The sequence below is a fragment of the Rhagoletis pomonella genome, unplaced genomic scaffold (genome assembly GCF_013731165.1).
Source record: "Rhagoletis pomonella isolate Grant_MI unplaced genomic scaffold, Rhpom_1.0 Rhpom_scaffold_00005, whole genome shotgun sequence".
NCBI classification, from domain to species: domain Eukaryota; kingdom Metazoa; phylum Arthropoda; class Insecta; order Diptera; family Tephritidae; genus Rhagoletis; species Rhagoletis pomonella.
The window spans coordinates 62,017,646-62,030,275 of NW_023458559.1; the positions used below are offsets into that span (position 1 = coordinate 62,017,646).

General features: G+C 41.7%; 1 protein-coding gene across 2 annotated transcripts in view; it reads right to left on the reverse strand.

Annotated features, from left to right (window-relative positions):
- Positions 1–2,126: 2,126 nt before the first annotated feature.
- The window catches only part of LOC118739345 (teneurin-m), a 17,749-nt gene continuing 7,245 nt past the window's right edge, over positions 2,127–12,630 (reverse strand). Inside the window, exons 3-7 of one of the 2 annotated variants that reach the window (XM_036470609.1) lie at positions 11,841–12,252; positions 11,162–11,707; positions 10,893–11,100; positions 9,867–9,893; positions 2,127–7,755 (exon numbers count right to left, since the gene is read on the reverse strand). In XM_036470609.1, coding sequence (XP_036326502.1) covers positions 2,148–7,755; positions 9,867–9,893; positions 10,893–11,100; positions 11,162–11,707; positions 11,841–12,252 — 6,801 coding nt within the window. In that variant the 3' untranslated portion in view covers positions 2,127–2,147. The remainder of the gene's footprint in view (positions 7,756–9,866; positions 9,894–10,892; positions 11,101–11,161; positions 11,708–11,840; positions 12,253–12,630) is intronic. The other variant, XM_036470610.1, reaches the window with a different exon arrangement.

The following is a 12,630-nucleotide window of genomic DNA, read 5'->3' on the forward strand; positions in this document are numbered from 1 at the left end:
AAAAATGTCAAGCGATTTTAAGTGACGAAATTTCTAATACCGCTTGTATAATTTTTATTGTTTTCAACTAAAAATAGTGAAAATATAAAATATTCGAGACGAGAGTTTGGATTTGAAAAATAGTTTGTATGTATATCACAATTTTTGAAAAAATGTTTTGCTTTTCAGTGTCATTCAGCTTCTTTGCGAGTATTCTGGAAATTACTTCGAAGTTGTGGGTAAAAGAAAGCGGGTGGGCAATACGTAAATTAACGCGTAAATTTTCACGAGTTTTTGGCGGACAGTTTGGGGGCCACTGTGTGCGAATTCTGGAAATAAGTGTTGAAAATTTAATAAATGACTTTGTTTTGGTTTGGGAAGAACGAGAGAAAAGGAATTACTATAATTTAAGAAAAGCTTTCGTTTGGAATGAAAATTAAATACAAATTTTATATTTTAATTGCAAAATGAGTATTTATGAAATCAGGAGTTTTAATGTCATAGTAAATGCGTTTGGCAGTTCTAAACGAGTGGTGAGTATAAGTGCATATTTTAAGCAGTCCAAATGACGGAAAAAAATGTTTAGAATAATAAATGTAAAAAAAATATTTAAAACTATTGCATTTTTCATAGAACGAAAACATACAGTTTTAATATTTTTCGTAACTATTATAAAGAAGAAAGTAGAAACCGAAAAGTTAGCTTTACTGAGAAGAATTTTGAAATAAAAACTTCAAGTTTAAATATTTTGGCAAGAATTATAAAGAAAAGTTTAAAAACCGAAAAAATAAGCTTAAAATAATTAATTGTGATTCGTTGCGAGAAATTTCATCTGCCAGCAAATAAATTATAAAATTTCACTAATCTATGCCTGCTTTTTAACATTTTTAGCCTACTTTTCTTTCTATTTTGCACCAAATACTTATTTTTCTTTCGTTTTGTTTTCTTAACTCTGCAATTATACAAAAACATTCAGTTACACTAAGTTTTTTCATTTTCGTTTTTATTCCTCCTCTCGAAGTGTTTTTGCCTATTGTATGTGTGTATGTATATAATACTTAATTTGCTAGTCATTACTGCACCGTCACATTTACCACTTAACCTTTTAGTTACATGGCTCAATGAACCGCCTTGATTTGTTTTACTTTATACAAAAATTAAATATGTTCTTTCTTAATAATTGCACGCCAAATGGCATAGTATACAACCTCAAACAAAAAAAAAAAAAAAACATTCGAGTGCCGTGTCAGCCTACTGCCTTTCTATGTTGATTTCTTTTTGCTGCGGACTTCGAATTTCTGGTTTCCGATTTGTGATCTCTAACCGTCCCCATTTTGCTTTTTTTCCGCACGCTTTAGCTGTTTCTAAAAAATTTTTCTCATCTTAATATCTTTCAACTTCGCTTAGCTCCTAGAAGCTAAGTACTTTTATTGTTTTATGCTAAATGATTTAGTTTTCGATTACTCAACTGCATGTTCCTTGCTATCCTTTGTTTTTACAATTTTGCTCTTTACGTTCGATTTTCAATTGAATTTCAATATTCATTGTGTATCTAGTGGTGTATTGATTCTTTTTCACATACATACCTACACTTAGTATTGTATTTTACTCGTACTCACACATATGCTTTTCTAAGTAATACCCACTAAGTTTTTAATTTTAATTTGCTTTTCCCATTTCTAAATGGTAATAGTATTTGTTGGTTGCTTGGTTGGTAGGTATCGCTAATAATATAAGTCGTCTGTCTCTGTGCCTTTGCTGCTTTTGCTGCGATAATAGTGCTGATCGTACTTGTTGTTATTGTAGTAGTATTCGTCTTGGTAGTTGTAGTCTTCATCATCACTAGCATTAATTTCGTTTAAATCGTGTTGACCACGTTCGTGTATCGGCTGCACGTCGTCGTCGTCGCCATCGTCATCGCTATCACTACTGCCACTGCTATTGCTGTCGTTGTCCAGATCCAGTGTGGTTTTATCGGTTTGCATTTCGTTTGTAGTTGTGCCTATATCCCAATCGTCGTTAAATGCGTAATCATCACTGAACATATGCCCAAACTCCTCCCCCACACCATTCTCTAATAGCTCGCGCTCCGCAGCAACACTCATTTTTGTCACAGTTATCTCCTCACTACTCCATTTGTTCGCCTTGTTGTCACTCGTATCGCGTACTCACGCACTCAAATCCATTACACGTAATTGTTGGTGACGCGCTTTCGCCGTACGATGTCCATTGCCGATCTTTCTTCGCTTGCGTTTTGCATCGCGCTGGAACGCCACATTGCCTGGATCGTCGGCTAGTTGTGGGTACTTATGTATGCTGTGTATGTCGATGCCAATCCAGCCATCGACATCACCGTGCGACACCAGCTCTTCTTTCTCCTCTTCGGTCCAGTCGCCACGTCCCTGGAAACCGGCAGCAACCAGCTGTTTCTCTAGCTCCCACGCCCGTTCGACTGCGCGCTTGTGCGCGTGCTTGAGTATGCGATGTCGCTCCTGATCTGGATCGACACCATACTTGATAATCACCACCGCATCGGGCCCATGCAGCCGCAATTCCTTTGCTGCAGCGCCACCATGATCGGTCACCTCGTGTGTTGATATGTTGAACATGCCACCGAGCCGGCGCAGTTCTTCGTTGTCGTCGCGCAATTTGAGAACATTGTCCTTGACAAAGTAGAATACATCTTGATCGTGTATACTGAAGTGCAGGTCAAGGAAGTAGGAATTGTTGAAGACGGATGAGACCACATCTTGCACCACGCTGTTCGAACCATCGACAACGCTGACAAGTGCGCGTCCGCCTATGCGCGAGAGCAGCACACCCTCACCGAACACGCCACGGCGGTAGCTGATGCGTGGCAGCAGATTGCGCATTTTCGGTTCCATCTTCAGCAGCGGCTTCGGCACGAAATCAAAGTCGCTGAACTTTTCGTTGGTTTTCTCCACTATGCATTCAAGGCCGGAAATGACGCCGAACTCGGGCGCTAGGGTGTTGGATTTTATGGATACTTGTGGCACATATTGCGCTTCTTTTGTATACTTGGAGCTCTGCATGTTGCGCAAGTCATAGCCGAAGAGTTGCAGCCACGACTCCAAGTCGATCATGTAGTTCTGCGGCTTGTTGGGGTTTACGGGGTCGTTGTTGTGGTAGCGGTAAATGAAGACATCGGTTGGGTTGGACATCTTAGTGGCCAGTGTCTCCCACTTGGGTGTCATCCACTGACCAACTGTGGGATCATAGTGACGTCCCTCGGTGTATACCAGTTTTGTGTTGGGATCCAGCAGACCACCATGGAAGTCAATGGGTATGAACAAGTCTGGATTCGTATCCTTGATGATGCGTCCAAATGGCGTGCGTCTCACATCTTTTATGATGCTGCCATTTGGGTCGAAGAATGCTAGTGGTGAGCCATTTTGATCGGTGGCCACGTAGTAGCGCTGATCGCCGTTCTCGACTACAATTAACATATCGCGGTCATCGTAGAAGAAGCGTAAAGTCTTACCGACTTTGGGGAAGTGTACATGCGTCAGGAGCTTTGGTGTCTTCGGATTGGCATAGTAGTATTGTGTTACGTTGCCTTTGCTGTCGTGCCAAGCGATCAAGCGACTGCGGTCGTCATAATAGTACCACGATTGGAAGCGATCTCTTTCAAAGGCATGTATCAGCTGACCGCGGTTATTGTAACGGTATTTCTGTTCACCACGACGCACTACAAAGCCACGCGCATCGTAGTTATTAAACTCGATTTCACCGACTTGTATAACGCGGTCACCAATGTCGTAGCCGAGATTGATTTTCTCGCCTTGATCCACTATGCCTACAGTGTTGCCGTTCTCATCGTACAAGTACTTCCAGTTGTTGGTGCCGAGTACTTCAATTACGTGCCCATCAGCGTTGTAATTGATTTTGTCGAAAGACGTGGATCGGCCCAAGGTCGTCTTTTGTGATTTGATGCGATTGCGTAGATCGTAGTCCAACTCGAGACGGAAGACATCGAAGCTCTTAATGTTCATGAGCACACTCTTAGCGCGGCCATGTTGATCGTAATCGATGATGGTGAAAAATTGCTTTGCGGAGTCTTGGATGACGGTGCGATTGAAGGCATTGCGTGTTATCTTCAGATCCTGCACCACTTCCAACTGACCCAAGTTCTGGCTGTACTTATAGCGCGCTGTGGGCACCTCCTTGTCGTCAATGGACATCTCAATGCCACTCATGCGCGCATTACCATCATACGAGTACTTGTAATGTGCAGAGGCTAGTGAGTTCTTCGAGCCGAAACGTACCTTTTCATCCTTCAGAATGCCAGCGTGATATTTGAATTCGCGGCGCAGCTCAAATCCGGGCTCTTGCACCTCAACCGATTTAATAAGGCTTGTGGTGTCTTGATAGGTGTAATGCGTGCTCGAAAGCCCAGCTAAAATAGTTTCCAAACGGCCAGCGGAGTCGTGAACAAACGCCACTTTACCAGATTGATGTGGATGTATCTTCGCCAGAATTTGCCCCTCATCGTTGTAAAGTATTTCGAAGGGATGGCGATTGATCGGCGAGAAGTATTGATACTTGAAAAAGCCGAGTGACGTCTGCAGGGAGAATGCATGTATGTGGCCTCGTGGCGTGGTCAAGCTTTGCAGTGCACCAGCGTCGTCGTACTGTAGTAGATAGTCCGAGCGCCGTGGTGTGGTCACCTTCAATGGCAGCGAACCGAACATGTCTTTGAAGGCATAAACCATAGACGAACCATCGCCGTACTTGATTTCATTCAGCCGTCCGTTACGATCAAAGGTGTATGCTTCCTGCAGCACACCCCACTTCCAGCTAACCAATCGACCAAAGCGGTCATACTCTAAATCGACATCAGCATAGTCGCCTGATTGTGGACGGAAGCTCACTGGACGTGCAGTACGGTCGTAGGTCACGTTCAAAAGTTCTTGCTTATCATCCACCAACACCACAACTGACTGCGTATCGCGGTCATATTCGAGTGTGAGCACATTGTCGCCGTTGACGCGTAGCTTACGTCCCACCTGTGAGACTGGACGCGGTCCTTTGCCTTGCTTGCCTTGCTGTATACGGCGCACAAAGTAACGCCACTCAAAACGATTAGCCAGATCGCCAGCGATTTCCGTACGTTGTTTGGCAGGAACTGGATAGCTCTCGCCAATTACTGGGTTGATTTCAGCCAATATGGCGTATGGCACCACCTCCACCTGCACGGTATGACCCCATGGCGTCAGACTTGTCATGGAGCCATCCATCTCAACCGACGTCTTCGATTCGGCAGCACCATTGCGCACCATGACTGTGGAGCCTTGTATCAGCATCGACTGCTCCTTTTGCGCATTCTCGGATATCTTCACTTGTGCACCTTTAACGCTCAGATCGAATACCAAGTCAATGACGCGACCGGTGGGTGTGACCGCCGAAGTGAGGCGCCCAAATTCATCGTAGTTGTAGACATAGGAGCGGCCAGTGGAGTCAAGTTTAGTTTTTAGCAAGCCAGTTGGGCCGTGGTACTCGAAAGTCACGTTGTAGTTATCTGGTGTGCTAAGTTCGTGGAGCATCTTCATGCGTGTCATGCGTAGGCGGCATTTCTGACCCTTGGTATTTTCGATGGAGTTCACCTGTGAGGTGTAGTCACGCAGAAGGAAAACCTTATTGCCTGCCGCATCGGTCACAGTGCTCAGTTTGCCATTGGAGGTGTTGACATTGTATGTGAAGACGTAGGTGGTTTCACCAGTTAGAATGTTCTTCGTGGAGACATGCTGACCGAAGCGGTTAAAGATGTAAATTTCCTGCATGTCAGGTGCATAGATCTCATACTCTCGTGACGTGCTCGCCTCAGGAATGCTGGACATAACAGAGCGTATGCGATAGTTTGCTTGATCGGCGATGTGCACGTGCCCGTCGGGAGTGACTGAGAGCGCAGCGATTGTGTTAAATTTGGCGCTTGTCGCAAGGAAGTGTTCGGCCTCGAAGCAGTCGCAGCCGCGTTCCAAACAATTGCATTTCGATTCAGCGCCAGCGAACGGAGCAATACGCCCATCCGTACCGATTACACGCACGCGATTAATACGCTGCGAGTCGCTCTCCGCCACATACAGCTCGCCCATGGGCCCGAATGAAATCGACTGAGGCATGACGAGTGTGGCGTGTGTTGCTAAATCGGAGTCGTAGACGGTAGAGGTAGTGGCGCAGTGCAGCGGCCGGCCGGATATGACGCGCACACGTCCATCGGGAGTCATGCGTAAGATCATGTGGTCATCGATGATGTGGAGCGTATTGTCCAATGGACTCACGGCCAGCTCGGTGGGCCAACGCAAATGCATCTCCTCCAGCTTCAGTGTGCCCTCGCAGGGAATGGGTTTCCAGTGTGACTTGTGCATGTGATTGCCAATCAGCGTGGTGACTATGCCATCACGATCCACCATACGTATGTTTGTGCCATCGGCGAAGTAGAGTATGTTGTCGCTGGATATGGCGATGCCCTTGGGATAGGCCAGCTTTGCATCCTTAGCCAGCGCGCCATCACCACAATGCGCCTCATCACCCGGCAGACAACGTTCGCCCGAGCCGACAATGGGTTCCCAGTTCTTTTCAGGTTGCGAATAGTCGTTGGTGTCGCGTACGCGTATGATTTGATGGGACTCTGGGTCGGAAATGTAGAGCGTGCCGTCGAGTGGACTAAGCGCCATGTGATAGCGATAGGAAACGCGCGTTGCATTCAACTTGACGACAGTGCGTATGCTACCATCAGTCATGATGCGGCGTATGTAGTTGAAGTCGCCAACATAGAGGCTACCATCAGGTGAGGAAGCTAAAGCGACCGGTGCCAGCAGGCGTTGCTTGTAAGCTAAACCTTCGCAATCGTTGCACTCGAGCGGCCGCTGATGGCCATCACCCATTGTGGTGAGTATGACACGTGGTTTGTTCTTTAAGTAGATATTAGAACCATCGCCCTTTTGTAGGATACCTTCGTGGAAGTTGTAGCGGTGATGAATGTCCAAATTCCAACCACCCACCTCGGATATGGACATGTCGTGACCAGACAACTTGGTGGTTTGTATATCCCAGATGATGTCCTTGCAATCGGTGTATTGATAGCCAACTTTTACTACTGCCGTTGTCACACCATATACACGCTGCCTATAGATGTTTAAGCGATTCCAAGCATAAGTGAATTTAATGCCCGGATCAGCTTCGAAAACGCGTTCGAACAAAATGCCCTCGATTGTTATGCGCAGATGAATTAAGTGAAGCGTTTCAGGTATGGTTTCAGGGGTCAGCTGCAGCTTTATTGTCGAAAGGTAGCCAGCGGCGCGCGACGAATGATACACCAAATTCAAGCCCGTGCCGGGAATCTGCAGCGACTCCTGTATCACCTGCGATTCAGCCAAGATGGCAGAGCGATCCGGGCAAGCACCTTGGAAGCCATGCTTCCACGAGGCCAAGACAACCGGTTTCATGAGATCGTAGTCGTGTGAGAAGCACGTGTGTGGTATAGGCACCACATTCTTCTCCTCCGACATGGACATCACCACCACATCAATGATGACCACCTCATTCCAGGGCACTTGTACGATGCGCGACTGTGGACGGAAGGGCGAGCGGCCGAATTGGAGAGTCACAGCTCCACCGCCATTTACCATCAAATCGAACCAACCATCATCACGGGTGAGCGTGAAGCCTTCGAGGAGTGTTGTGGTGGAAACGCGCACACCCACCAAGCCCATGCCGAGTGAGGTGACAACGCGACCGCGTATTACGGCCGAACGGCTGTGGGAAAAGAGAGCGAGAAAAAGGAGAGAGTTAGCACACAGATTTAAGTAGAAGTGGTGGCTACTAGATATTGAAAAATACTTGGTGTAGTAGATTACAATTAAGTATTTGAAATATTTTTAAGAGAGTACGAAATATTTACTTATATATGTACATATGTATTTATGTAGCGAACGGTAATGAAAAATATAATTAACAAGCAGTCGAATAAATTAAAAAAAACTATGGAACTTGCGCTAAAAACATATTGACATATATTTAGGAATGTAATTGAACTACTTAAATAAATAACGATAAATTGCTAAATTAACGGCAAATAAGGTGGAAAGAATTCAAACGTAAAAGTACACACTCACATGGAAAAAGAAAAAAAAAACGGTTTTTCTCAACACATAAGAGACACAATTGAACGAAGTTTGAACGAGCGAAACAGCGAACGAACGAATTAACGAACGAACAAATTTTTTACAAGGTGTTCGTAAATATTTAAGCGAGTTTTGTGTTTTAGTTGCTTATAACGGTAGTTTTTAAAAAGTTTTGAATATTTTTTTAGTCTTCTATTGAAACTAAAATTTGATTTGTTTGGGGGATTGCTTGGAATTGTTTTTTTAATGCATTAATTATGATTGTTGAAGTGAGGCGCGAAAAAATGTAAAAATTTTAAAAGAAAAACGTTAAGTAAAATTACGAAAGAAATGCACTACAAAGAGCTTAAAAATGGCACTACATAATTTCAAAAAGATTTATATAAATGTGAATTGAGGGTACTTAGTAAAAAAAATAGTTGCTGATGGGGTTAGTTAAATGGTTAATTGTTAAGAGAAAAAATGTAAAGCGTTAAAAATTTAAGCGATTAAAAAAAGTATTGAAATAATTCTGGAAATTGTGCACAAAAATAAAAAAAAAATTACAAAAGGAGAACTTAAAAATTGAAAGTAAAGTGCCGAGTGTTAAAACGATTAAAAAATTAGATAAATAAAAATCCAACAAAAAATAAAATGGCACCACATAACCTCAAAAAGATTTATAAAAATTGAGGGAATTTATGTAAAAAAAAGGTTCCTGAATGGGTTAGTTAAATGGTTAATTCTTAAGAGAAAAAATTTAAGGGATTAAAAATTGGAGCGATTACAAAAAGTGCTAAAGTAGTTGTGAAAATTGTGCACAAACTAAAAAAAAATGCAAAAACGTGAAAGTTAAAAGAAGTGTGAGTTAAGAGGAATTAAACAATAATTAAAAAATGAGAAATAAAATGGAACAGAAAAATAAAATTAAATTTAAGTGAAAAAGGAAAAATAAAATAAAAAAATTAAAGCAAAAAAATAGAAAAAAAGAAACTAATTATAAAACCAAGTAAAATAAATTAAAATTAAGTTAACTAAAATGAAATAAAATCCTATAAAACAGGATAGAAAAAAAGGATATATGATATCGATAAAAAGTAAAAAAAAAAATTATCCAAAAATTTCCTTAAAAAGTGAAAAGATGAAAAAAATTTTGTACGCAAATATTAAAAGAGAATATGATTTATGTAGCATTAAAGTGGTAGACTTATGCCGGATTTCCACTAGGCATTGAATTGTAAAAATTTTAATGACAAATTTGGGCATTAAAAAATACCTGTGCCATTGCATTAAGAAAAATTGTCATTAAATTCGTTTCCACATGACATTTTTTAAATGGCACACATTTTTCGTCGTTTCAATGCCTAGTGGAAATTCGGTATTGGAACAGATATTGAAAAAGTTAAATAATAGTTTCATACGAAAAAATGAAATGAAAATGAGATTGTTATAGCTTCAAAAGATTTTGAAAAAAATAAGGTTACCAAAATGATAAACAAAATCAAAGCAAGATTTTTCGACCTTAATAAAGCAGAACTTAAAAAAAAATTATAAATTAAATAAGAAAAAGAGCAAAGCAAAAACTAATATTAAAATGAGTGAAATTCCATAGAAAAGAAAAATTTAGAAAATCACTATTATATAAAATGCAAATTTACAAAACTGATTAAACCAAAGACGAAAAGCATCAAACAACCATCGAATTGTTTTAAAGAGTATTTTTAAGTTAGTTATTTTAGTTTGAGCGCTTTAGCTTTTGCTTACCTTGCATTGAAATAATTCCAAAAAATGCTGTTAGTGTTTAATGAATTTCGATATGGATTTTTTTGTTACGATTTGTTTGTTTTGAAATTTTTTGTAGTTTTTTATTTTGGGCGAATCGAAAAATGCCGAAAGGTATGCAAATCGAATGCATTTGAATCGAACAAATCGAATTATTAGTAAAATTGGTTATGTGTTCGCAGTAGTAGTAGTAGTAGTAGTATTGGTAGTAGTGATGTTGGTAGTAGGTTAGTAGTAGTATTTTTTTTTGGTAGTAGTTTGAGGGCGCGCGTGTAAGAGAAGAGAAAAGAGTAGAGAAAATTAATTGCATTAGCTTTGAATTGATGATTGGATACGTTGAAAAATTTGTTTGTTTTTGATTTTTTTTTTCAAAACACAAAAACTAAGACACGTGACATTAGAAATATTTCACAAAAATATATATGTATGTAAACCTAGAAGATTTGATTTTAACATTAATTGTTTTAAATCTATAATTTAGCAAGCGACGCCTGGTCGGCGCAATTATTGCGCGCACTTACAGTTTAATTTTGTTTTTGTAAAAACTTTAAAATTTTGTTACCTATTTTTGGGGTGTTTTTTCAGGTGCAATAACAAAAGACAAACAGTGGGGATTATTTACACATAATTGACGTTTCACTTTTTTCACATGTATGGAATATTATTTTGAGGATGGGAATTTTGAGACAAGGGCACGATAACTTAAAAAGATCAAAATTTAAGAACTGAAAAAAGGCAAACTAGTTATTATTATATGCATTAACTGCAATCTTTTGTGTCTATCCGGATATTTATATACACTATATACATTCAAAAATCAGGTTTTTGGTCAATGCAGTATTTTTTTTTTTTTTTTTTTTTTAAACAAACGAAAATATTTCGCCAATTGCATGTTGCTTGAATTATTATTTTTTTCTAGTTTCTGATGAACATATGTAACTAATTTTGAAACCGAATAGAAATTATATAAAATTAAGTGCACAAATTGGCAAACACATTTGAACAAACCTTTCATTGAAAGTCTCGAGTTTCGCATAATTCTGCAGGCTGCTCTCATCAATTAAGAATTTCATGCGTTCGAAGAAAGAAGCGGTAATGGCTGGCGGTTGCTTCCTTAGCAACACATCGATCGGTTTCGGTGCGGATACGCATAGCTGCGACGTCTTACAGACATGGCTGGCACAGCACTCGGGATCCTCGCAGTCGACGAGACCATCTATGATCGAAAAAAAACAAACAATTAAACCAGAATCTGCAATTAATCTGCCTTTACTCACCTTTGTCATTGTCCTTGCTATCGCCACAGTTCAGTTCGAGCGCTATGCCGCAGTCGGGTCCATCCCAGCCTTCGTAACAGCGACACTCCCATTGTCCCTCGCCGCTCACACGACACTGGCCATGCGACGAACAGCCATTCGGGCAACCCTCGATGGTGCAGTGCTTGCCATTCCAGCCGGTCACACACAGGCAAGTGCCATTCTTGCACTGCCCATGCTCATTGCAACGCGTATCACAGAGCTTCGTATTGCAATACTCGCCACCCCAATCGGGATCGCAGGTGCAGGCATCGCCGACGCAGCGGCCATGTTGACCACAATCCAAATCGCACAATTCTTTCGAGCAATCGTCGCCACTCCATTTCGGTTCGCAGGTGCATGTCTGCGTGTCCAAATCGAAGGTGCCATGGCCAGAGCAATCGGGCAGGCATTGTAGCGCATCTTGATCCATAGTCGCACAGTCGGGACCCTTCCAACCCTTCTTGCAAATACAAGTGCCATCAGCGCAGAAGCCATGTCCCGAGCAGTTTGGATGCGGGCAGTCAACTAGAGCGGGATGAAAGAAGAGAAAATTTAAGAATTTAAAAGCGGTCAATGAGCTGCTGTAAAACGCCGCGATACTTTGGGGTTTCGCTCTCACTTAAGTGCAAAAATTCTCTAGCAAATCTTCGGTCATTACCTTCCTCACAGAATTTTCCCTTATAACCGCGCATGCATTGGCACTTGCCGCTCACGCAGTGACCATGTCCATTGCAGTCGGCCACTTCGCATTCATCGTGACGCAGCGAGCATTCTTTTCCCTTCCAACCCGGATTACAAATACATTCGCCATTGATATATTCGCCATGTTGTGAGCACAGCACTGGGCATACGCTCTCGCTGCAGTCGTCGCCACCAAAGCCGGGATTGCATTGACAATGTCCGAGCAAGCATTGCCCATTGCCGGAGCAGCCATTCGGGCAGTTCTGTGTCATATCTTCGGCAATGGCGGCATAGAAGGCGACCTCTTGGGCATCGCCATCATCGTTATATAGCGAGACGAACCAATGACCGGGTTCCATGTAGCGTGTGACTTCGCGTGTTATCGATAACTGTACGCGCAACATCGATTAAGAGCGTGAGAAAGGGAGCGCGTGAGCGAGCGGATATGAGTGAATGAGTCAAAATCATAGGCGCGGTTGCAGCGTAGGGAAGCGCGCAGCGATGATTGATGCCCAGTGATGAATTCAATGTGTCGACATGATGTTGGTATGTGTTTGTGGATGGTGGAACATTTAACGCATGTATGTGTACAGAATTGTGTGTATGTTTGGTGTGCGATCGGGATGAAAAACAAGAAAAACACAGAAAAACAGTTTGGTTAATCAAGCATTAGTTGTATGTTAATCAGTTTGAGGCAACATTTAACACTAAAAATAAGACCTTTAAATTAAATACCCAGCTTAATTGATATACTTAAAATAAAAAAA